This window comes from Porites lutea, chromosome 11 (genome assembly GCF_958299795.1).
Source record: "Porites lutea chromosome 11, jaPorLute2.1, whole genome shotgun sequence".
Taxonomy (NCBI): Eukaryota; Metazoa; Cnidaria; class Anthozoa; order Scleractinia; family Poritidae; genus Porites; species Porites lutea.
The window spans coordinates 10,875,053-10,897,611 of NC_133211.1; the positions used below are offsets into that span (position 1 = coordinate 10,875,053).

Consider the following 22,559-nt stretch of genomic DNA (forward strand, 5'->3'; position numbering starts at 1 on the left):
TGAAGGATACTAAAATAGTGAATATTTGACAATTGAATATGTTTTAAATTTTTTAAGGTAAGCGCCAACACGAGACAATAGTAATTATATAATATTTCAAAGAGAAAAATAAAAGAGGGGAAATCTAAGTCTTAAAAAGGGGAGATAAATGACATTAATTATGCTACTGGATCGAGCTAACAAAGGCTAAAAAAACGAACAACACCTGCTTCTTGCGGTAATTTAACGAGCAGGCCAATTTTGCATTTTCGTTAGAAACGGATTTTCTGTTCTTTAAAATTATAATTAACCATACAAATTATCACTTGAATTTACAAAGGGATCGCATAACTTGCAAAACCAGCAAAGGCTTGCTAAGTTTAACTTAATCGAAGAAAAGTAAGCGGCATTTTCTGTAAAACATCAACTGTTCTACTTTGTGCAATAGCCATTATTGATCTTTCGTGTTTATGTTAACCCGGTCAAAGCCAAGGTGATCTAGATGTTTGCTCTCCTTACGGCCTGAATTTAATTAAAACCAAGAGAGAATGATCATTCTCTCTTGTTAAAACTTATCTTGACTCTGGCAAGTCTAACATTATTTCATTTCCTTTTTTTGCTTCTCGATGATAAATATATATTTTTATTTCATTTACTGTTAAGTCCCAGAAAACATTAAAACAACTTATCCTATGCTTCTTCTTCGGGCGTATCAAAGCATTCCCAGTGTAGCGGTCATTATCCTCAAGTTCCCTTACTTGTTCGGAGTCTATAGTAAGGCCCGACGTTCACATTACTCCTGAATTTCTTCTTTGTGGCGGCCTGGTTGCTTAGTATAAGTATTTTTCATCGACTCGGGAAGATTCAGTGTCGCGCGTGCGTCATATCAAAACATCTGGATGTATCTTACAGCTGCATCTCCCTATGACAATCCTGCGGCTCGTTTCTCGAAAGGCCCGGAAATTTTTCAGACCCGAAGGCAAATTGTAAAATCAAAACTTGATAAATAGTAGCGAAGTTCCTTGCCCACAAACCAGTCAATTTTGCTTCGTTAACTGATAGTTTCATAATATTATTGTCAAAATTATTGAAACTTTGATCTTGAATGTAAATACGGCATACACAAAATAGCTTTCCGGGCCCGGAAAGCTCCCGGGACTTTCGACCTGGAATTACACAGGAGAGCAGAGGTGTACATTTTTCAGCAACACGCGCGCCTTATCTACGCACCCTCTCGATACAGTACACATCCAGCCGGAAGGGATTTAAAAGGGGAGAGAAGAAGGGGTGAATTGTCCAGCATCCTAAGATCCACAATTTACAGATGCGTCCTCTTATTCAGATCGAATCCATGCATTTTCAGAGATTTACACAGACGTTGGGATTTAATTCGACATCGTTACGCTGTGGCCTGCGCCGGCGCGGAAAGTCAGGTATCACATCGTGCGGAAGATATGGATTCAGACATTTGATAAGTAGACACCGCTTTGTCACGAGTTAACAGCAAGGTTGAAGTCTTTTAAGTGGTCCGCAATGGCGTCCAGAATTTCCAACAACAAGTCGCGGCTAAGCCGTCTCAGTTTCGGAGATTTGGCGACCTGAGGAGGGAAAGAAAAAAGTGTATATGAGAATGATGTGATGAGACTGTTACGAGCAAGAAACAAAGCAAGTGTGAGTTCGCCGACAGGAGTCGGGCAACTCATCTGACCGTCCGGGGGCCCTTTTCTCGAAAGTCCCGATAACTTTTCGGGCCCAAAAAGCTCTTTTACGTTTGTTGTGTTAGTATTTAAGATCAAAGTTTCAATAACTTTGAAAATGAGACAATGTAACCATCCGTTAACGAAGCAAAATTGGCCGGTTTGTGAGCTAGGAACTATGCTACTATTCAACAGTACACCATTACACTACAGGAAGACTCGTGGTGTGCTGTTGTACTTTACCTCACTTGATTTAGAGTGCAGTTTTAATAGGCTGTTGTAGACCAAACAAGAAGTAAACCTCATAATAGGCTATGCAACGAACCAATCAGAACCGGCGTAATGCGCAGGGAGAACGTGTGCAACTCAAGATTGGTTTTGGTTTTGGTAACTGGTCGAGAGAGGCGAGCGAGACTTTTTCTAGCCGGTTACAAAGCAGTCACTAAAGGACTTAATGATACAAGCGCGTCCTGAAGACTACATGCTTCTTTCGTCTGACAAAACTCGTAAATTACGTAGATTACCACGGATTACTCATGGCTTAGCAGTGAGAGCGACATCTTCTAGACTTGAATCCCATTTTTACGATAATGAAAGCAAATTACTATAAAATCTACGTAATATACTGACAGCGTACTTAATGGTCGTTAGCTAGAGGCAAGACCGCTACATCTAATTGATCACAGTCAGAAAAGTATTAAAAACAAGCAAATTAAAATGCAAAAACATCAAATATAACAAGGGCGAAGGTGCACAAAAATCAACTAACAAAAAGCAAAATAGGCAAGTGGCTCTAAGCGCGGAAAAACAGACTTGCGCCAGGCGCGGGAAAATATTTGTGTCCCAAAGGTATTCACTAATATCTGATTGGTCAGATAAGAAGCAACATGTTTGTAATTGGTCGGTTCCGTGCACGTGCACTTAATTTCGACAAACTTGTTTGCGCGGTTTTGCTGGTCAACAAACGAAAAACCAAGCGAGCACATGTCAGACATGTTAAATTTTATTTTCAATCAAAACTGCTTTGTTGAAAACTCTTCGATAATTGCACAACCCATGCGTCCCTTTTCCGCGAACTGCAGCCTTTACCTTGGGAAAATGTCCAACAACAAGGTCGAGTGCATGCTTCTTCATGTCTGTGGCTCCAATTCTATGAGCTGCCTCAAGAATCTGGCAAAAGTGGTGGAAATGTTCACATCCAGGTAATTAGTTAAGTTTAAAGAGAAAAGAGCTTTCTTCAAGTATAAACTATACTTCAAAGAATCTTGCTAGACTAGGAATTATTGTGGGAACAAATGTTCCAAAATTCATTGCTGGTTTGCAGCCGACGGTAATGCGGTCACGTTGGTCGATAAGACCAAAAGTGTTTCCCATTATGTAAATAGATAGAACAAGTCGTTACGTCACGTTGCCAAGGTAGCATTGTTGAGATCCAGAAATTTTGCTACCAGGGTTACGTGACGTCACACTTCTCTTCTCTATTTAAGGGAAAAGAAATTATTCAGTAAACAAGCCCGCTCGGAAGACGAAATAGAAAAGGCAGGTTTGTAAGCATCACGTTTAGGGCAAGTGGCAGAGACGGCTCATAGGGTTGCACCCCGAATCCGAGAACGATAAACCACTGAAGTAAAGTTCTATCTCGCGTTTTTCACGAAAGTGAAGGCAAAGCACTCATCTTCACTTCAGTTAATAGATGATTGGAGACAAACGGCAACGGGTGGAAAATGGTTACCTTCTCATCTCTACTGTATGCAGTCTGCAGTAAACTTGATGCTTTTTACACTCTAAATTTTGCTTCTTATTTTCCGCTAACTTGGGGTGCGTTTACAAAGGGTGGAATCGTTTGCAACATGGTATAGACGTTTAGCCGTCGTATTTGCCCACAAATGAGACGGATATAAGGGTATACCGCATCAGAGATGGGAAATAGAGGGTTGGGTAGATACAATATTTTACATCTAAGATATAAATGAGTACTCAATATATTAACTAAAATACAACTCGTATATTCTACCTCGACAACGTTTTCAAATGAGACATTCATTTCCAGGTTCTGTTTACAGAAGGCCTAAAGTGCAGAGAACCAATTCATTTGTTAACATAGTAAAAGCCAAAATGTTAGAGATACCCACACAAAGAGTGGACCTTGAGACTGGGGGTCCATCTAAGCAAATCTGTTGATAAAATGTCCCGCTTTCGGTTTTTGTTAAAACACCTTCGCCAAACAGCAAAGTTCAGTGGTGCAGGGGTACGTACGGTGGCACCGGCATTCGCTTCTCACTAATGTGCCTCCGCGGGATCGACTTTAAGAGTTAAAGCCATACACACGCGTGGTTTGAGTTCGTTGTTGTTTCTCTTTCTTAATCCAGAACTGCTTCAAAGGGGTAGGGTAGGCGTTGCTATTATATCGGCTTAACTAATGTCCACCGACTGACGTAATGAATTAAGGTGGCTCGATACAGTTTTTCAGGGTCAATACCTCCCAAGTCTGAGCATAAACTACGTCGCCATAAACAAAGTTTTGGAAAAATTGCCACCACAGTTGTATAAGATGAAGATGAAAACTTGTTTTTATCAGGGTTGCAACGGCATCGGAGTTGTCATAGCAACGAAATGACGCTATTACCTATTTTACTTGCAGCAGTATATCTCGGCACTGGGAACTGTTCTTCGAAAATCATTCACGGGAACTTTTTCCTCCAATAGCAGCTCGATGTTCGTGAAGTTTAAGCGAAATCTGTAAGAGCGTTATCGAAATATTTTGGGATAAAGATTTTGTGGTTAGAAATACGGTAAAAAATTTGACAATCTTGGTGTTCGGCTGTTATCTGTAGAAAACGAAGCGCTTCTGATATGCAATTTCACCTCATAGTATTTTTAATCTTTTTAAAAACGTGTGTGAAAGATCAAGGAGATAGCTCCAGCCGATTGCTAGAAAGAAGGGTTTGATAAGTATGTATCGCGGCGCTCTTGTTAGCGGTTTTTTGAACATTTTGGTCTACTTTAACAAATTAGCGAATAATTTTAAAAAAATTTAAGATTCTTGAGATTAACCTTCCTTTTATATAACCGTTTTAGTTTCAAGATTATTGATATATTGTAAGGCAGTAAAATAAGGGCTACAATTCGCTAATATTTTGGCAGAAAGTTTGTGTTTAAAAGTGTGACCCTCTAATTATTCAGGGTATTGTGTCCAAGTTTCATATTTTCGTGCACAACAATAGCTAGCATTTTTGCATATTTCAAATGCATTGTTAGTTACTGCTGTTCATGTGAAAATGAAACTTGGAGACAATGCCTTGAATAATTAGAGGCTTTCACTTGTAATGACGAAACTTCCTATAAAAAAGTAACGAATTGTAGCCCTTATTTTACTGCCTTACAATATATCAATAATCTTGAAACTAAAAGGTCATATAAAAGGAAGGTTAATCTCAAGAATCTTAAATTTTTAAAACAATCTATCGAGCGATTTAAAAATTATTCGCTAATTTGTTAACGTAGACCAAAATGTTTACAAAAGCGCTAACAAGAGCGCCTCGATACATACTAATCAAACCCTTCTTTCTAGCAATCGGCTGGAGCTATCTCCCATGATCTTTCACACACGCTTTTAAAAAGATTGAAACTACAATGAGGTGAAATTGCATGTCAAAAGCGCTTCATTTTCTACAGATAACAACCAAACAACAATATTGTCCATTTTTTACTGTGTTTCTAACAATAAAAACTTTATCCCAAAATATCTCGATAACGCTCTTACAGATTTCGCTTAAACTTCACGAACATCGAGGCTGCTATTGGAGGAAAAAGCTCCAGTGAATGATTTTCGAAGAACAGTTCCCAGTGCCGAGATATACTGCTGCAAGTAAAATAGGTAATAGCGTCATTTCGTTGCTATGACAACTCCGATGCCGTTGCAACCCTGATCAGAACAAAATTTCATCTCTATCTAATACAACTGTGGTGGCAATTTTTGCAAAAGGTTGTTTTTGGCGACGTAGTTTATGCTCAAACTTGGCAGGTATTGACCCTGAAAAACTGTATCGAGCCACCTTAAACTACCGATACGTTGAAAAGGCAGCGTTTGTTTTCCTTTTTGTCTGGACTTTGATTGCTCAACGTAACAAGATAATAAACAACACATACCTGAAGTCTATTGTTGGTGAACCCAAAAAAGTACGGAGCAGACAAAAGATATCTTGTTAAGAATATTAAGGAAAGAAATTATTCTCTTCGTTTAACAGCTGGGCTTGAAAAAAATAATTTTAGTAACGTTATTCTTTAAAAAAAGATCCAAAGGGGAACTACTTTATTCTCAGGCTTACTTATTAAGACATTTTTCTTACAATATAGTTGTCCTTTTATGCGGATGGATTCTTGTTCCAAGCTTTTTTTGCAAGTGTTTGACTTTCAGTATTTTCAGACAAAGCGAAGATGCTCTTTAGCTGTACTTATAATGCGTGAAAGAAAAGCAAACTCTGGCTTGAATTTAAAACAAAGGATACAGTGAGTCCTCAGGCGGCATGGTGACATCTCCATGATAGATATAATGAAGGAGCGAATTAAAGGCCTCTCGAGAGGGAATAGTCTCACCAATAGTAATCTAGAAAAATAAATCGGGGAGTTTTAATCCATTGTTCTACTGAAAGAAAACGAAATCCAGTCGTGAAACCTGTGACATGTCCCCTGATGATTCATACTCGTTCCCAGGTTCTCTCCTACCCGTCCCGCAACTTCGGCTCTTAAGGCGGGGACGGAGATTCCTCGTACGCACGCTACCGTGTCTACTACAGTTGAACCTCCATTCAACGGCCACCCTCAGGGTACCGGCAAGTGGCCGCTTAATGGAGGTTGACCGCGCAATAGAGGTTCGTCATAAATCCGCATAACATGAGCATAATCTTTAGCAGAAACGCCACTTTATTTTGAAAGAAACGCACGATGGGAGAAGCATTACTATACTATTCCACAATCGGTCGTCACCGTTTATTATCTCAGACAGTATTTTACTTCGACATATTCTAAAAATGAAGCCGAGCTAAGTGTATCAAGCGCTTGATGGCCGCTTAATAGAGGTGACAACAATGAGAGAACTATCGCTGGGACAGTCCAAAGCTGGCGCGGCTGCTTCATAGAGGTTTTAAAATTTGCTGATCTTTTCTACAAATATTTCGAGACAGTGATTACTGGCCCCTTAATAGAGGGTGGCCGCTTAATAGGTAGCCGCTTAATGGAGATTCGACTGTATTAAGGAATAGTCTGACCAGACTAGACTGTCCTGTGGTCAATTTAATAACACTTTTAGAAGTGTTATTTTCAAAGACTATTTTTAAAGACTATCTATAAAGACTATGTAGGCTTTCTAGACATAAAGGGAGGTAATAAAGGGACGGATCACTGACAACAGCTCTTATTACGATTATCAGCGGTTTTTACACAGGGAAAAGAAACGACAGGATCATTACTCTTATTTGACCACATGAGGATCAAGTTAAATAACAGTTATTGAGGCGCGCTGATCTGACTAGATTAATAAGAATGCATGCTTGAGCTTTCAGATTAAAAACTACCGTTCTAACTTACTGTAACTGTATTGTCCTCAGGCATGAATGATCGAAACATCGCCTCAAAGTAACTGGACAAAAAAGAACAGAGTCACTATTTCTTCACAGGTAGGTAAACTTTAAACATTTATACGATGTGCACCAGTCAAAAGTACGACAACTTAGCAGCACTTTTCGGCCATTAGAACCTTTTTTTATAGTGTGAAAGATTGAAAATAATGCCCTTCTGTTCTCAGTGCTGGGGGCGGGGAGGGGGAGAAAGAAAGGAGGGGGATTTCAAAAATGTTTCTTGCTCAAGGTTCATTAATAAAACTTGACACATTTCCTCCGTGAATACGCACCATATTTACCTAGGCACGCAACTACCTAGTACCCATCTAACTATGTACCTAGAATTAAATTCACTTTAAACGTACCTACATCTTGCAGCCAGGACAGCCTAAATAGGACGAAATCAAAAGAAAAGTACAATTCACTCCACACAATTCTTTACAAGAAAAATATGTTAAATACTGACTTTTAACCAAAACCCTTAAGTCAAAGGGTATGCCGGCTCACATCAATCTTGCCTCAGAAAGCAGAGTGCATATGTCGGTGTCGGTTTTGATTATCACCAACCTTGCCTTTCACAGTTTCAGGCTTTGCGCAGTAAAAAAGGAAGAACGCTTAGTTGTGTTTGCTATGACAGTCTTCTTTGCAGCTTTTCCAAAACGTTTTTGCACTGGGACAAAATCCCGAAAAACTAAAACTCGGGCGAAATCTATCGTATAGTTTCCTCTACTATGTTAATGGTTTTAACTCTAACGTTGTAGTCTTTTTTATAAAAACGAAAAGCGTTCCATACGATTGACAGGGAGCTAATTTTGTGGCGAGTGTGCCAAAGTAATGGAAAGTTCGAAACCAGTCGTTCATGTGATATAAGAAAAAAGTCATTATAACATTTTCATCTCGGTATAGCTTTCATGACGGATTACGGATTACATGATATAATAATAGAGTAAAACAAATATGCGTAATCAAATCGATATAGGGTAGATAACTTTGGAATTGCGCGAGAATTGATATTCGAATATCGTACACGGGGTCTTCTTGTATCAACTGCATATGGCCTCTTTGCTGTGCACTCTAAACTCCGGCGTAAGCTTTAAATAGGGACTGTTGATGAAATCCTCTAGGCGTGGCAAATTCTAACAAAACCTTCTTACTTAACAGTAGAATCACGTACAATGTTTCTTGGGAGATCTCCAAACGCGGAAGTAAAATTCGCCTATTGTAATCAGCGCAAGTCGATCAATTTAACTTAGTGGTCGTATAATATAGGGTATAAGCCTACATGAAAAGACAATGTGTTCAGTACCTTATGCGCTACAACTGGTTCACCGTCTACCATCAAAGTGATATCATGAAAGTCTTGGCCACGCGCGCCCTGTTGAAAGTCCAAAAGGTCTTGCTGTAACGTCTTCTCTGTAAAAACAGGGAAAAGCAACGTCAGTGAAATTTAACTTTCGCCACGCGAAAAGACGACGGGTTCTGTAATAATCGCTTTTTACCGTACCTGGATGCGTCGATCTGCATTGATAATCTCCTGGAAGAGGGGCACTCGCCTTAAAAAATGGTAATGAAATAACTCATATTTAAACCTTTCTCTACTTGTCCAGTCAAACGATTATTTTCTAAATATTATTCCTCTTTGAATGTGTCCCGCTTCATTAACCAATGTAAAGTGGTTCTAATAGTTTATTCAAGTCACCCAAAGTCATCTCGCCTGAACAACGCACGAATATTGTCGCACGAAGCAGCTGACTAACACAGTTACGCTGTCACTGTCTTTTTACTGTCTTTTAGAACAAAAACATACATTTTTAAAGTGCTTTCTAGGCTTCGTAAATATCAAAAGTCATACCAGAAAGAAAAAAAACATACATGCCAGAAAAACATACATTTTTAAAGTGCTTTCTAGGCTTCGTAAATGTCAAAAGTCATGCCAGAAAGAAACCACTGCTCGCAGGGTACCGTTCTAATGCTTGTCGTACTGAGTCAGGGGCGAAACAACGCTATCCCACCCCCTAGAATTATTTTGATGCCTATGAAGTTTAAAAATGGCTATCTACGCAAAGTACTAGTCCAGTTTTGAACCGTGAAATAAGCACGGAACATGTTTTACGGGAAAAATATACTTATTGCTTATTAAATCGGACTTTTTAAAGGCTAAATGGGTAAGCCATGTGCGCCTTCGCATAAGTGACCCTCTTGGAGTTTAACGATCAGAATCTTATCCAATAATAATAATTTAAAAAACAAACAAACAGACGGCACCCTTGGTAATCCAACCGCCACGTTCCCAGAGTTCTCTCCTTTTCTTCCCCCGGAGCGGGAGAGGGGACGGTTTGGAGAGAGCCCTGGGAACGAGGTCGCGGGTAATCACCTGTGGGACCTGCCTTCTTCTGATAATTTCAACCATAAGTCTTTGAGGTACAGACTCAAAGTTCTTGCTCATTATGATGTTGTTGTAGTTCGCTTCACGAACAATAAAACGAAGGCAAAAATCCTGCAAATAAAAGAAACCAATCACCCTTTAATTCAGCAAGAACACATCGATCTCAAATTTAAGTGAGTAAAAAATGCGACTTTGTATAAGTGTCTGTACCTTTAGCGGATCAAGCTGCAGCCGAGCAGCGCTGTCCAATGCCACAAGAACGTTTTCCTGGCAGATTGAAGATTCGATATACTGCACACACAGCGCTTCTAACGAGCCAATTTCCAGCTGCAACATGAAATCAATTCCCATGTTAAGTTTGATTATTTTCTAGCAACTTTTTGTTATAAAAACAGTAAATAAGGACTGGGACCGATATCAGGTGAAATATTCACTAACATGGCGCACTGGTTTTTCCTCTATTTTCTATCATCCATTTTATTGGTTCGAGCTAGATGAAAATATTGGAATAACACTGTCATTAATAATAAATTAACCTTGAGAGCCAGTCTATAAACATCCATGATTAGAGTGATGTCCTGCGAACCTTGACAATCTGTTTAAACAAGTAACATTGATTAGCAACTCTCTCGGAAAATCTAAGGGTTCTCAGAATGGGTTACAGAAAAGGACAAAACAACGACCACATCTTAAAAAATGTTTTGAGGAACCTCTCCACATATCATATTGAAAGCCATTTTTTTAGTTATTTTTTACCCAAAAGGACACCATTACAAACAATATGAATTAAAAGGAAAATCGCTGATGAATCGAAGCTATGTAATAATGAACTACACGAGTCGCAGACTCTCCGACACCTTTAAACAGTAAACCACTTGACGTCCTGTCAATACTGTGGAAAAGGTCACAACATTTAAAAGTCGAGAGTAATACCTTTGACCAGAGGAAATATACAGTCTGTGTACATGTATCGGAGAGTGACCGCGAAAGACTGGAGCTCAACTTCTGGGAGCCTCACTTCCAGTTTGTCTTCCTCTTGATCTTGTTGCGCTTCTTGATTTGCCCTCTACAGAAACCAGACACCCTATTAGCCTTTTATCCGTCAATATGTCAGAAATGGCCATGTTCAATAGAAGAATCGGTGAAATCGAAAACCTTTTGACTGGTCTTATATTGTTGTTGACGCACCATGTGACCAACAAAAAGACTGTAACTAGAATGCACGATGTTCAAAAACACACAAACACCACAGTTCTCAAATTCTTCACTGACTTAGGGTAAGCGCTCAAAACGTCAGCTCTTTACGATGGTCTATTTACTTTGTCAGTAAGCTGAAAATACAGTAAGACCTTCCCAATACGGCTAATACGGACACCCGGGGAAAGAGCCGAGTGTCCGCTCGGCAGAGAAGTGTCTGTATTGCAGAGGTAGGCCTTGTATGAAGTTTGGTTTCTTTGGGACCAAACGGACTCATCCCCAGTCGTCTCTTATTATTTGTAAGCGGTCACGAAACGGTCGCGAGAGACTATGACGGCATCTGGTGCGAAGGGGATGATGGGAAGCTGGAAGAGGGAAAGGAGGAGACTCTCCTCTTTCCTTTTTCCCATCATCCCTCGCACTTCTCTCGTTAATGTTAATTTTAAGACTAAGAGACGACTGGAGACGAGTGAGGGACCAATAGAACTGTCCAGGAGGTAAAAATGTCCGTATCAGGTAAGTTTTTAGCTTAACGGGATTTGAGACCAAGAGAAGAACTGTCCGTAATGAAGACATGTCCGTATTGCAAAAGTTCGGCTGTACCAAGACAGTAACAATCAAAAATTCACGTAAACACATTTTAAAGAAAAAAACTATTGCACCTATTATGTTGAAACAACGCACTAGAAAGAAAATCATACTGCTCTGTATCTGACGAACTAAAATACAAGAAGACAAGCACGAAATTTATCCTTACTTGCAATCTTTCTCTGGCTCGCAATAACTGTGCTCTCAACCAGGTCGACCTGGCCGCGACAACGGCTGCGTGAGCCGGGAATCGAGTCTCTTCCTGAAAGTGAATTTCATTCGTTACAAACACGTTTAAACGGGTTCATCAGCTCTTTCATTATTTCATTAACTGGATGATGATGACGATGATCATCATCACCTTTATCATCATAACGTCGACCACTAGGACTGAATGAGTAACGAGTCCACACTCTTCATGGCGAGGAAATGAGATAATTTTTCAGATAAAAAAAAACCAAGTAGGGAGCAAGAAAAAAATCATAGCACAAGGCGTAAAAAGTATGATGATCTTCAGCGTCTAATTGAGTTGTAGGAAATCAGGTGTTGACAGGCCAAACACGATTCATAAGCTCCTGACCTCACGTGACCTTACGACTTTGCTCCACTAACATGAATATCTCCCTGAGAATTTTCTTTTTATATGAAACAAGACGCCTTTAATAGGCGTTATTGGGCTGCAATAGTGTAATATTTTCTATCCTGGCGAACGGAGAAAGCTAATTTTATAATTGAAATGTGCCACAGGCAGCCCAATAATAAGGGAAGGCTCTTAATGGTTGATTTTGAATTAAATTCAATTTGCTCATCAAGAGGACGTTCAGGTTGGGCACGTAGCAACGAAAGGTAGAATCTTCTTATGTAATTTATCGTTCTGTTGTAAAGCCGACTGGTGATAAGAAAATTTAACCTCAGAGGTGCCTACCTGGCCCACAAGGAAGACCATGTCGCAAAACTGCTTCGCTTCCAGTAAGCGACCAAAATCGTCTCTGAGCGTGCACCGAGGATAACTAGCCAACTGAAGAGAGATGGAACCAGCAAATTTACCTCAACAAGAATTAAAGACCTGAAGACAAAAGAATTAAATGTGGGAATTTACCTGAAATCTGTAGAGCTCGCTACTTCGCACATTGTTATCCACGGTTCCGCCAAATATGTACATTTCGTTATTAATAACATCTGCATCATGGAAAAGTCGTCCAATTGGAATCTACGACACAAAGGGTAATATAAATTCAATTAACCAGTTGGCTTCAAATTGCGTGCGGGCAAATGCGACTGAAGATTCTACTGGCTTCCACATAAAGAAAGAAAGAGATCACTCGTTAACGCCACTTCGCTATTCTTCTAACTGAAGTTTAATTTACCAAATGTGTTCGAGCTTTTCTTGGAGATGGAATAATGATGTGAAGATTAACTATAGCATGATCACTTATTCCACAACACCTTTGACCTGCTGTTTCTTGTATTTTAGATGTGCCGCGGTACCTGTGACAGACTGATATTTGTACATAGTAATGCATGCGCAATGAAGTGCATTGCGGCATAACATGCAGATGGAAGTGGTTAAGTGGTTAAGTTCCCTATCTTTAGTCCGACTTATTCTCCTTGCATTTAAGAGCATTTCTAGGACTACACTAAGCGAACTCTGAAGGTCATATCACTAACTAGCAAATCGTTTACTATCGATGATCATCGGATCGCACAAGCAAACATCTTATTTCATTTGTTACCTCACTTTCTCCCGCTGGCTGCACGATCTCCCATGTCTTTTCGTCAAGAGAAAATCTTTTAATACAAAGAACAGATAACACTCCATTACGCTAACATACGCATGCGCGATTATCCAGGAGGATACCGTTTCAGTAGCATTAAAGTATTCTGAATACTGTTAATGTCATTCGCCCTCCGGCAGGGATATTGGATTATCGCAAGGCCTTACCAAAATACCCATTACAAGTACTCGGGCGGGGGAAAGCTAAGTCATCATTTGAAACACATTTGTAGGACTTAGTTATGCCATTTCGTTCTTTCTGTAGTGATAAAACAAAACCGTGGAGGTGCTTTAGACCTAAAGAACCATATAAAGTTATTCTGTTCTTGTTCGTTTTCGGCGGAAAGAATTGATATGCGGGAATTGTGCTGGAAACAAACAGACAAGTTCGCAAATGAAGAAAAACAGAGTTTTTATTGAGCGAGTGAAAAATAAAATAAATTGCTCAAAACGGAAGCTAATATCAGGGGGGATGAAGAAAGAATGGGGCGTTGGTACCCCCATACCTGTATAGATCGGAAGGTAAAGTGTTGTCAGCTACTCCTCCAAACACATAAAGGTACCTATCATACGCTACCATGCTGTGACCGTAACGCCGCTGAGGTGGTGCAGGCGCACCACGTAACAAATGGGCTGATGGGATACGGGTCCACCTGTAACAGAGAAATATAAAGAACACAATTCATGCATTAGCTATGTTGGTAGTTTGTAGACGGAAATCAAAGTAGGTAAGAGCTTGCTTTTTCAATATAAATTTAAAAAGGTGCACAAGAACTTGGACGTTTCTGTAGCTTGAAACACCTTGGGACTACTGCTACTCCCGCAGGGTTGATCCCTCATGTCCGATCCACAACCTACTACAACACATGTAAAATGGAAAGAAAATTCAGAAAGCAAAATAACGGGAAAAACAGCCGAAGTTTCCAGTTTCGTCGCCTGTCATGTTAAAGTAAATTTGATAAAATTTAAAATACGTAATTCTATCTGTGTAACCCTGCAATTTACTGCCAAACTGCTTGTCTGTTTTTTGCAGAATCTTTTCCTTCGACTTACCTCTGATCCAAAAAATTGAACTCAAACATGTCATTGGTAATCTTAGTTCCACTTTGACCCGAAAACACAAACATGCTGTCCTTGACAACAGCAACAGGAAAGTTGCAGCAAGTGGGTGGTCTGTCTCCAGATTGTTGTACCTACAATCAAAATACAAATGCAACTTTTGTTCCTGTTCCTGAATTTTAATTAAGCGATAGACCACAATTTACATAAGTTTAACTTTATCCTAAACCCGTGCAGGATGTTGGCATAACATAACACGTACTTTTCAATCAACTTTTATCAGCTAACCTGCGTAGCAGCGCAGGTTTTTTGGGGGGCGAAGGGAGAAATTTCAAGGACGCGCGCGCAGGGGAGAAGAGGCCTCCTCTTCCATTCGCGTGTTACCCTCGCGCGCTCTTTAAGAACTTACCAACAATACTAACCGGCGTCTGCCACCAGGGCTATCTTTTAGCTGAATTGTTACGCCACTACTATCCGTCGCACCTTCAGAACCTATTCTTATTCTAATTCTGGTTAGTGCAAAAAATTTCACTCTAAAGCAATGTCTGCAGCAATAATCTCCTTTCAATTCCACCCAATCTGTTAAATCGCACACTTCGGATTCTTGAATTTGGGTTAATACACCACTAACATTTATAAAAACCCAAAACGTTATAAGTGCGTCTTAAAAAGTAATTATAATCCAAAGCCGGTTTGTTTTTATATAATTTTTTAAGTCGGTTAAATTCATTTCTTAAAGGACGCTTGTCCATTCTTAAGTGCACTAGTCCATCTAGGGTTAATTCCAGCTCGTTAATTCTTCGGCAATGCGCGCATGAACACAAACTAATTGATGCGAGAGAAGAGTCTCCTGAACAAATCCAATGCGTTGAAGGACAAATATGCCTGACTAACACTTCAATCAGGGAATGCCTATAAGTCAGAAACATCAAACGTTCTTTGACTAATCAAAGACTGAATGCTAACTGACTATCAAACGTGCTCTCTTATGCCTAGCCTGCACAATAGGTGTACGTAAAGGCGTGGTGGATGAAAGACTGAATGTTGCGCAAATTAACATAGGACGCGCTCCGAGCGGTGGATCAAACAATTTCAACTTGCGCGAATTTACAGACGATTGTTTAAAAGTTCTCAACCGTTTTATTCACATTATCGCAAACATGGCTAAAGAAGCAATGCTTGAAACCAGCTCTGATTTCTACGCTGTTCCCGCCGAAACGGAGTCCGCGATCCTGACCTTATGGAGTGCCAATCACATTAACAAATACCACCACTGTGAAATGTATACACATTCCAAGTCCCAGTTTACCCGGGATTTTAATTTAACCAAGGCGTTACTTCATTTGACAGAGCTCACGTTTCAGGATAGCTCAGATTACGAAATCGTTAAAGAAGGATTCAACTATAGTCATGGCGAGTTTTATCTTTACAAGTTTAATGTGGATCGGATCATCGGATACTCGATCGAAGCTGAACAGTTTCCCAAACACATTGGTATTTTTTATACCTACCGACCTTGCGACGGTGATCAGTTTAATATCGTCACCGTGCGCAGGTAAGTCTAAGTTATATAGATTCTAAGGTTGCTTGTTCAAAACCCGCGAACCCGAACAACGTTTTAAAACGTTTTTAGTCATGGTAAATGCGCACTGCGCACCTTCAAGGACATTTTATCTGTCCCTCAACTTTTCATTTTCAAACTTAACCACAAATATAGTCTCCCTTTACATCTTATTATCTATAACAATGATTCCGTCGATGTTTTGCCGATCACGTCACGATGTATCTCCGATCAAGTCACGAAGTGTCCCGACAAAATATGTCCGAAGTTACGACGTATTCCGAACAACTTACGAAATGTCCGACCTCATTAGAATAAGAATAGGTTCGAAGGTGCGACGGATAGTAGTTACACCTTAGTATCTCATCCAACAGTTTAAACCAGTTTAAAAACTAATAAAATTGAACCAGACTAAACTGAACCCGGCCAGCAACAGCAGAAAACTGAACACTCATGCACTTTAAGAACACCAGACTGATCCTAAAATAATAATTATACGCACAAATACCTCTTGCCACCGTGGGTTGGGGTCTGTCAAACAAATGGTCCAAAGATCATCCAGTCTATGGGTAATGCATGAAATAAGAAGTTACTTTTTGCTTCTATTCAGGTTTAATGTGGTTTGTCACAATGAAATGTTTATGCGCCATCTATCTTTTACGAGATCAATTAACTACGCTACCTTTTGTTCCCATCATAGCCAGCAAATATCCACAAGTTGTTCTTGTAAACTGCCGCTCCATGGGCGGATCGTGCAGGCGGCAATCTATAATGGTGTCAATTGGCTATCAGTCAAATGGAAAAGGAGGATTCACGTCCATAAAACTCCACTCTACTTCCATAAAGCTACAGTAGACTGTATAACTTATCACATCAACAAGACAAATACTCCGGCCTGGTATGAACCCCTCCCTGCTCACAAAGGCACATAACCCATAGGCGCGGCGCGGTGCAGCTTCGTTCCTTTACAAAAACCGCTCCAAAATCACTGTTCTATGTGTGAAAAAAAGCCCTATCTGAACCGGTTTTCATGCCGGTGCAAGAGTTATCCTTATAATGTACGCTTAGCCCAACTTAGTCCACCAATGAAAGAAACAAGGAGAAATACAAGGTGCAGTGGCCCAAAGTACCAAACGATTTTAACTTATACTAACACTGATTCACGGAAGATTATGATCAAAAGACATTAATCCTTCTTGCAATAACTGAGTGATTCTTGCGCGCTTATTGATGGAGTTCGAACTATAATCTGTGAAAACGTGTACATTTTTTGTACGTGTTATACGATGCACTGAATACTACATGAGCTGTGACTGGTCGTTGCCTATGTTGTACACTGTTTATGATCAGAGAGTAGGCACACAGGTGAAGTCATTGGAAAAATGTTTCCTCTTTTGTCACATGTTTTGTCCGACTTGGTGCACAGTTTTAAAAATGTTTAAGGGCTTGCGAGATTATTTGGAATTGAACAAGTACAAAAAAGACCTCGGGTTTTTGCAACTCGAAAAATCCAATCCGTGCATAACGTAGGAAAAAATTCAAAAAAGCCCAGCAATATGACACACATTATGCAAATATTCCGCTTTGAGCCAGTGAAGGCCTTGGAAAAAGTATATTAACTTTTCATGGCTCGATGGGGTTTTCAGGGTCAATACCACCCAAGTTTGAGCATAAACTACGCTGCCACTAACAAAGATTTGGAAACATTATCACCACAGCTGTATTAGATAAAGATGAAAATTTGTTAAGATCAGGATTATAATGGCATCGGAGTTGCCATAGCAACGAAATGATGTCATTACTTATTTCACTAGCAGCCATATTTCTCGGCACTGGGAACTCTTTGATGCTTGTGAAGTTTAGACAAAATCTGGGAGAGTGTTATCGAGATATTTTGGGATAAAGTTTTTATGATCAGAAATATGGTAAAAACTGGACAATCTTGATGTCCGGCCATTATCTGTCGAAAAATTAAGAACTTTTGAAATGAAATTTCACCTCACAGTAGTTTCAATTTATTTAAAAACGAGTGTAAAAGATCACAGGGATAGCCTACTGCAGAAAACAAACAGATATCGCAAAAGATCATCAAAATGTCTTAAGAACATCAATGTACTTGCCTGTGCCACTTTTTAATAGGCCATTTCCATGTTTCCCTGGGGCTCTGTATCAAAACGAACTTAAGTGCTCAGCCTTTGACTGCAGCAGGATTAGCTCAGTTGGTAGAGCATTTGACTGCAGAGCAGGAGGTCGCGGGTTTGACTCCCAGGGCCGGACCAACACTCAGGTTCTTAACCCTTTAAGTCGCAATATCCACATACAAATTCTCCACACTGATTTTCTTACATTTACTTAAAGAATTAGTTGAGAGAGTTTGTTAACAGATCAAAGCATTTTCTCTTTAGTGATCATTTTATTAACTCTCATAACCATTTCTCTTGGCAATATATGGATATTGTTAGGAGAAAATTGATGTTGGTCACTATTGGGACTTAAAGGGCTAAAATGACTAAGAAATGAAGGTACTGCCTTTGCCCTGCAAATAGCTAGACCTTCGTGTAGCTCGGCTGACCATGAAAAATGGCGACCCCGTCTCCAGTAGGAGACTTAAAAATAGTGTGACCCCCAATTAGTACTTTCGTGCTAAATACCTTGACACTCAAATAAAGTGGGTTTTTTATATGGAAATAATTTTTCATTCTGATGCAAATAAAACTCATTTTCACAAGAAAGGTTGTGCACTTGGCCTCATTTTGAAAGTGAGGGTTTTGGAACTCAGAAGTGGACTATTCTTACAACATTTTGACATCTTCCATGATCTATAACTGAACAGACATTTTATACAAAGAAATGTAACCTGTTCGATTAAATTAATAGAGCATAGCAAACTGCTCTTCATTACAAAAAGTATATTTATGTCATGAACAATATCAACCTCGTTATACTTAAAATTCTACTCTGTGTTTATCAACGTTTAGTACCTTCCTTCTATACGCCACCCTGTCCACTGACCAGTGTTGAACTTGTATTCAAACAAGTCATTCTTGTTTTGAAGGTTGGAGTTGGAGTAAAGATCACCTACGTGGCAACAGTTAAATTAATGCAGTAACAAATGAAGGGAATAGTCTAAGGGCAGCAGTACATACTGTACACTATAACTGTTTATGGTCGTCACTGTTTGCTTTATAAGGAAAGGTCTAACCATTTGTAAGCCAAAACACCTTGGTCGATTCTGGTTCCAGTATAGTTGAACCCATGACCTCCCTCTCTGTGATCAAGAGCTCTACCTCTACCAACTGAGAGGTCTGGCCTGCCACATAAATAACACACTACATTGTATGTTCTGTTCAGCTGGGGTTTACTCATCTCTACCTTTCATATGATTGTGGCAGTTTTAAATTGAACACCTTTTGATAACACTGCATTTTTTGCAGCGAACACAAACAACACTAAGATGTAACAAAACGTCTGAATTATTTTTTAAACCATTCTTTTTATGTTAACAGAAACCATGTAAGGAACTTAAAAGTGTGAAAAATAATATCAAATTGATAAGTAAGGCTTTAAAGTTAACTCGTACCTGTAAATCCACCAAACACTAACATATTGGGTCCAAAAATAACGGCAGAATGGTGATAACGGGGAGTAGGGGGAGCACCTTTTGTAACCGCTCTGCAAATATAAAAAATAGTAAGTTAAACATGAGTGATAAACCTGTTTATCAGTACTAAATATAAGTGACGGAAGTTCAGTGCCAAACCCGTCTATAGTAATTATTATTACATTTGAGCTGTTGCAAAGTATACCTCCTCATCATGCAATTCCAGGTAGCACTTAAACAAGATTGCTTTTCCCAAGCCCTCATTCCTGGGGTTATATGGTATTGTAGTGGTCAAGGCAATAAAGACCCACAGGACCCCATTAAGAGAGTTATTGTGTATTCAAATGATGACTACCAGGTTACTTTAACTTCCTTCAACTTTAGCGTCCTTCCATGGCCAGTTACTGGTTGTATACTCTATCTAACCATTGAGCTATGAAGGGGTGACTGATATGGCAAGCAGGTCACAAGCTTGAGAGATAGTCACAGGACCTACCTGCTCCATGAATTGTCTTTGATGTCAAATCTCAACATGTCATTCAACATCCTCTTTCTGTAATAATAATTGTTTTATTAATAAATAAATCAAACTTATTCATAAAAACATTGATTATTAGACAATTCTTAATAGTAAATTACTTCAGGCCAACGACAGTCACCTTCCACCGAGAAAGGACAACGGTCTACAATCATCCATTACTCTTTCTGAACAACATGTTTTACAAATGGATTCTTTTACATCACCTTTGTGGGATGAGGAACCCAAGAAAAAACGAGGAAGGGCAAATCTGCAATGACTGAATGTCAGTGAATAATATGACACAATTAACTTGACTAACAGGCAGTCTTAAATCACAGCTGGCATGATCTTACTGCTCAGTCCCCAGTTGTTCAAAAGGTGGATAATGCTACCCACCAGAAAAATCTCTATCCACTGGATAGCACAAAATGGTTTCCCTTGTCTACTAAATGGTGATTTATCTGACGGACAGCACTTCTTGATCCAGGAGCTAGACCATGGCTGGTGGTCCTGCAGGGGTTTGAAACTGTGACCTCCAAATCAACACACCAGCACCCTTGCAACCACAGAGTTAAAAGGGTGTGGTTAGTTAGATCAGTTGAAAGAGCACTTATAAAAATCACTTTCTGGGCCGGGTTGTTTGAAGCTGGGTTAAGATAACCCCGGGAAAATTTTGAACTCAGATATGAGAGCTTTAAAGGCCAATTCAGTTGAATTTTCTTTGCCTACAATTTGATGATTGGATATGCTAAAAAAATAGAGAAAATTATCCGAGAGAGTGCTTTTGATAAAAAGAAAAAGAAACCCGGGTTAAACTTTAACCCCCGGTTAGTGTTAACCGGCGTTCGAACAACTGGACCCTGAAGTACAAACCACAGTACATACCCATTATCTCCACCAAATACATACAAAGCATCATTCCAGGCTACAAGTGTATGCTTGCTGCGCCTGTTAAACATGGGCATATAATAATCAATAATCAACAAGGTTAACTGAATGTACATTTTAGAACTCCAAAGAGACTGACAACCTGCCTTTGCCTCTAAGATTTCTAGGACTGTTTGGGTAATCACCTGTCCACGCTTAGAGACCATTACATTGCATGCGCAGTAGCCATGTACCAAAACAGGTAAAGCAAAGGGGTCTGTGAATTAAGGCCACGCTAAGTGATTCCTGCTCAGATATGAAATTCTTCCTTTTAATTCATAAGCATTTACAAGATAAATATTGAAGAAGAATCAAGCAGTTTAACCCAATGACCCTCTCAAAAACTAGCTCCCATACAGGTGTTTTAAGGGAGTCATGTGACCTCCTCTTAGTGGAGTGGAGAACCTAAATGTACAACTCCCTAAAAAAGTTTTCATTTTTTTGATGGTAGATTGGAAGGCTGACCAGGTCATGAGTGTTGACTCATTGTCTTTACATTACTGGTAACTAGCAAAATGGCTAGCAGCATTGACAACAGTACATGCCTGGCTATTTAACTATCTGACTGGTGAAAACGGTAGTACATACTGACCTTGACAGAATGGCTCTGGTTGGCTAACTAACCAGCCCACTGATTAAACTAACATGTATTTCTTTACAACACATGAGAATCCTGCTGACTGGTGAAAACGGTAGTACAGTGAAACCCTGCTCTACAGACACCCACTTAATATGGACACCTGTATATAACATACAGTTATGTTTGTCCTGATGGAAAAAAAAGCTCATACACTTTCTCAAACACCCAGTTAATACGGACACTATGGAATGTCCCATTGGTGTCCGTATTAACCGGGTTCCCCTGTACTGCTTTTTTGTGACTTAGTATTTTCTTTTGCTCTATTCCCGACATCCTAATGAAGTTGGAAATGCTAAATATGGGAGCTTTTTCATGATTGGGTGACTGACTGACCTTGACAGAATGGCTCTGGTTGGCTAACTAACCAGCCCACTGATTAAACTAACATGTATTTCTTTACAACACATAAGAATCCTGCTGAATCAGCAAATTGAAACAATCTGTAAGTGTTTGTTACCTAGCTCCAACAAACTCATCACATTCGGGCATTCCTTTCCATCTGTTGACTGTTACACACCGTCCAAAGTCCAGCGACAGTGTGTCAATAGCCTCTACGTTCCCGTCTATTTCAAACGGACGGCAATGAACATTGCCATTTCCGGTAGCCATCTTGAAATCCTCAAGGATAATTGCTTTCCACTCTGGGATCTAAACCGTGTCCTTAGAGTATGATTATCTCCATTTTGACGTACTCCTCAGTATTCAAATAGCCATCGAAACTGTATCATACTTTAAGTTCTAAAAAATGATACAAACAACTTTCAAAAAAGCGTCCTTTTGCCCAAACAATCGATAAACGCGTACACTAAAAACTGAAATAGAGCCCTAGCCGTCACTCGTGACTCTCAAAGAATTGTAAAAGGTGAAACAATAAGCTTTCACCTTTGCATAGCATGAAGATTTTTCTTTTTCGCCTGAAAGCGGTGAAGGTTGCCGTCTAGCTGATCAGCAAACATTTGTGACAATTTGTTGATTTCCTCTTGGAAGAGTGTCACGTGACGAAATATGAAAG

General features: G+C 39.6%; 1 protein-coding gene across 2 annotated transcripts; it reads right to left on the reverse strand.

Moving 5' to 3' along the window:
- Positions 1 to 8: 8 nt before the first annotated feature.
- LOC140951719 (leucine-zipper-like transcriptional regulator 1) lies at positions 9 to 22,479 on the reverse strand. 2 transcript variants are annotated; one of them, XM_073401036.1, is made up of 26 exons: positions 22,005 to 22,477; positions 20,866 to 20,928; positions 19,957 to 20,013; positions 19,440 to 19,531; positions 18,841 to 18,937; positions 16,542 to 16,625; positions 16,368 to 16,422; positions 14,293 to 14,432; positions 13,746 to 13,892; positions 13,199 to 13,253; positions 12,565 to 12,675; positions 12,391 to 12,483; positions 11,635 to 11,727; positions 10,614 to 10,746; positions 10,217 to 10,275; positions 9,891 to 10,007; positions 9,669 to 9,791; positions 8,799 to 8,847; positions 8,601 to 8,707; positions 7,660 to 7,682; positions 7,263 to 7,314; positions 6,185 to 6,282; positions 5,826 to 5,877; positions 3,691 to 3,744; positions 2,766 to 2,846; positions 9 to 1,577 (listed from the first exon to the last, which is right to left on the reverse strand). In XM_073401036.1, exons 1-26 carry the CDS (start codon positions 22,154 to 22,156, stop codon positions 1,470 to 1,472), a joined length of 2,295 nt encoding a protein of 764 aa, XP_073257137.1. In that variant the 5' UTR covers positions 22,157 to 22,477; the 3' UTR covers positions 9 to 1,469. The 2 variants fall into 2 exon arrangements, with proteins under 2 accessions (XP_073257137.1, XP_073257138.1); XM_073401037.1 differs by lacking the exon at positions 9,669 to 9,791 and having other exon boundaries at positions 22,005 to 22,479.
- Between the last annotated feature and the right edge of the window lie 80 nt (positions 22,480 to 22,559).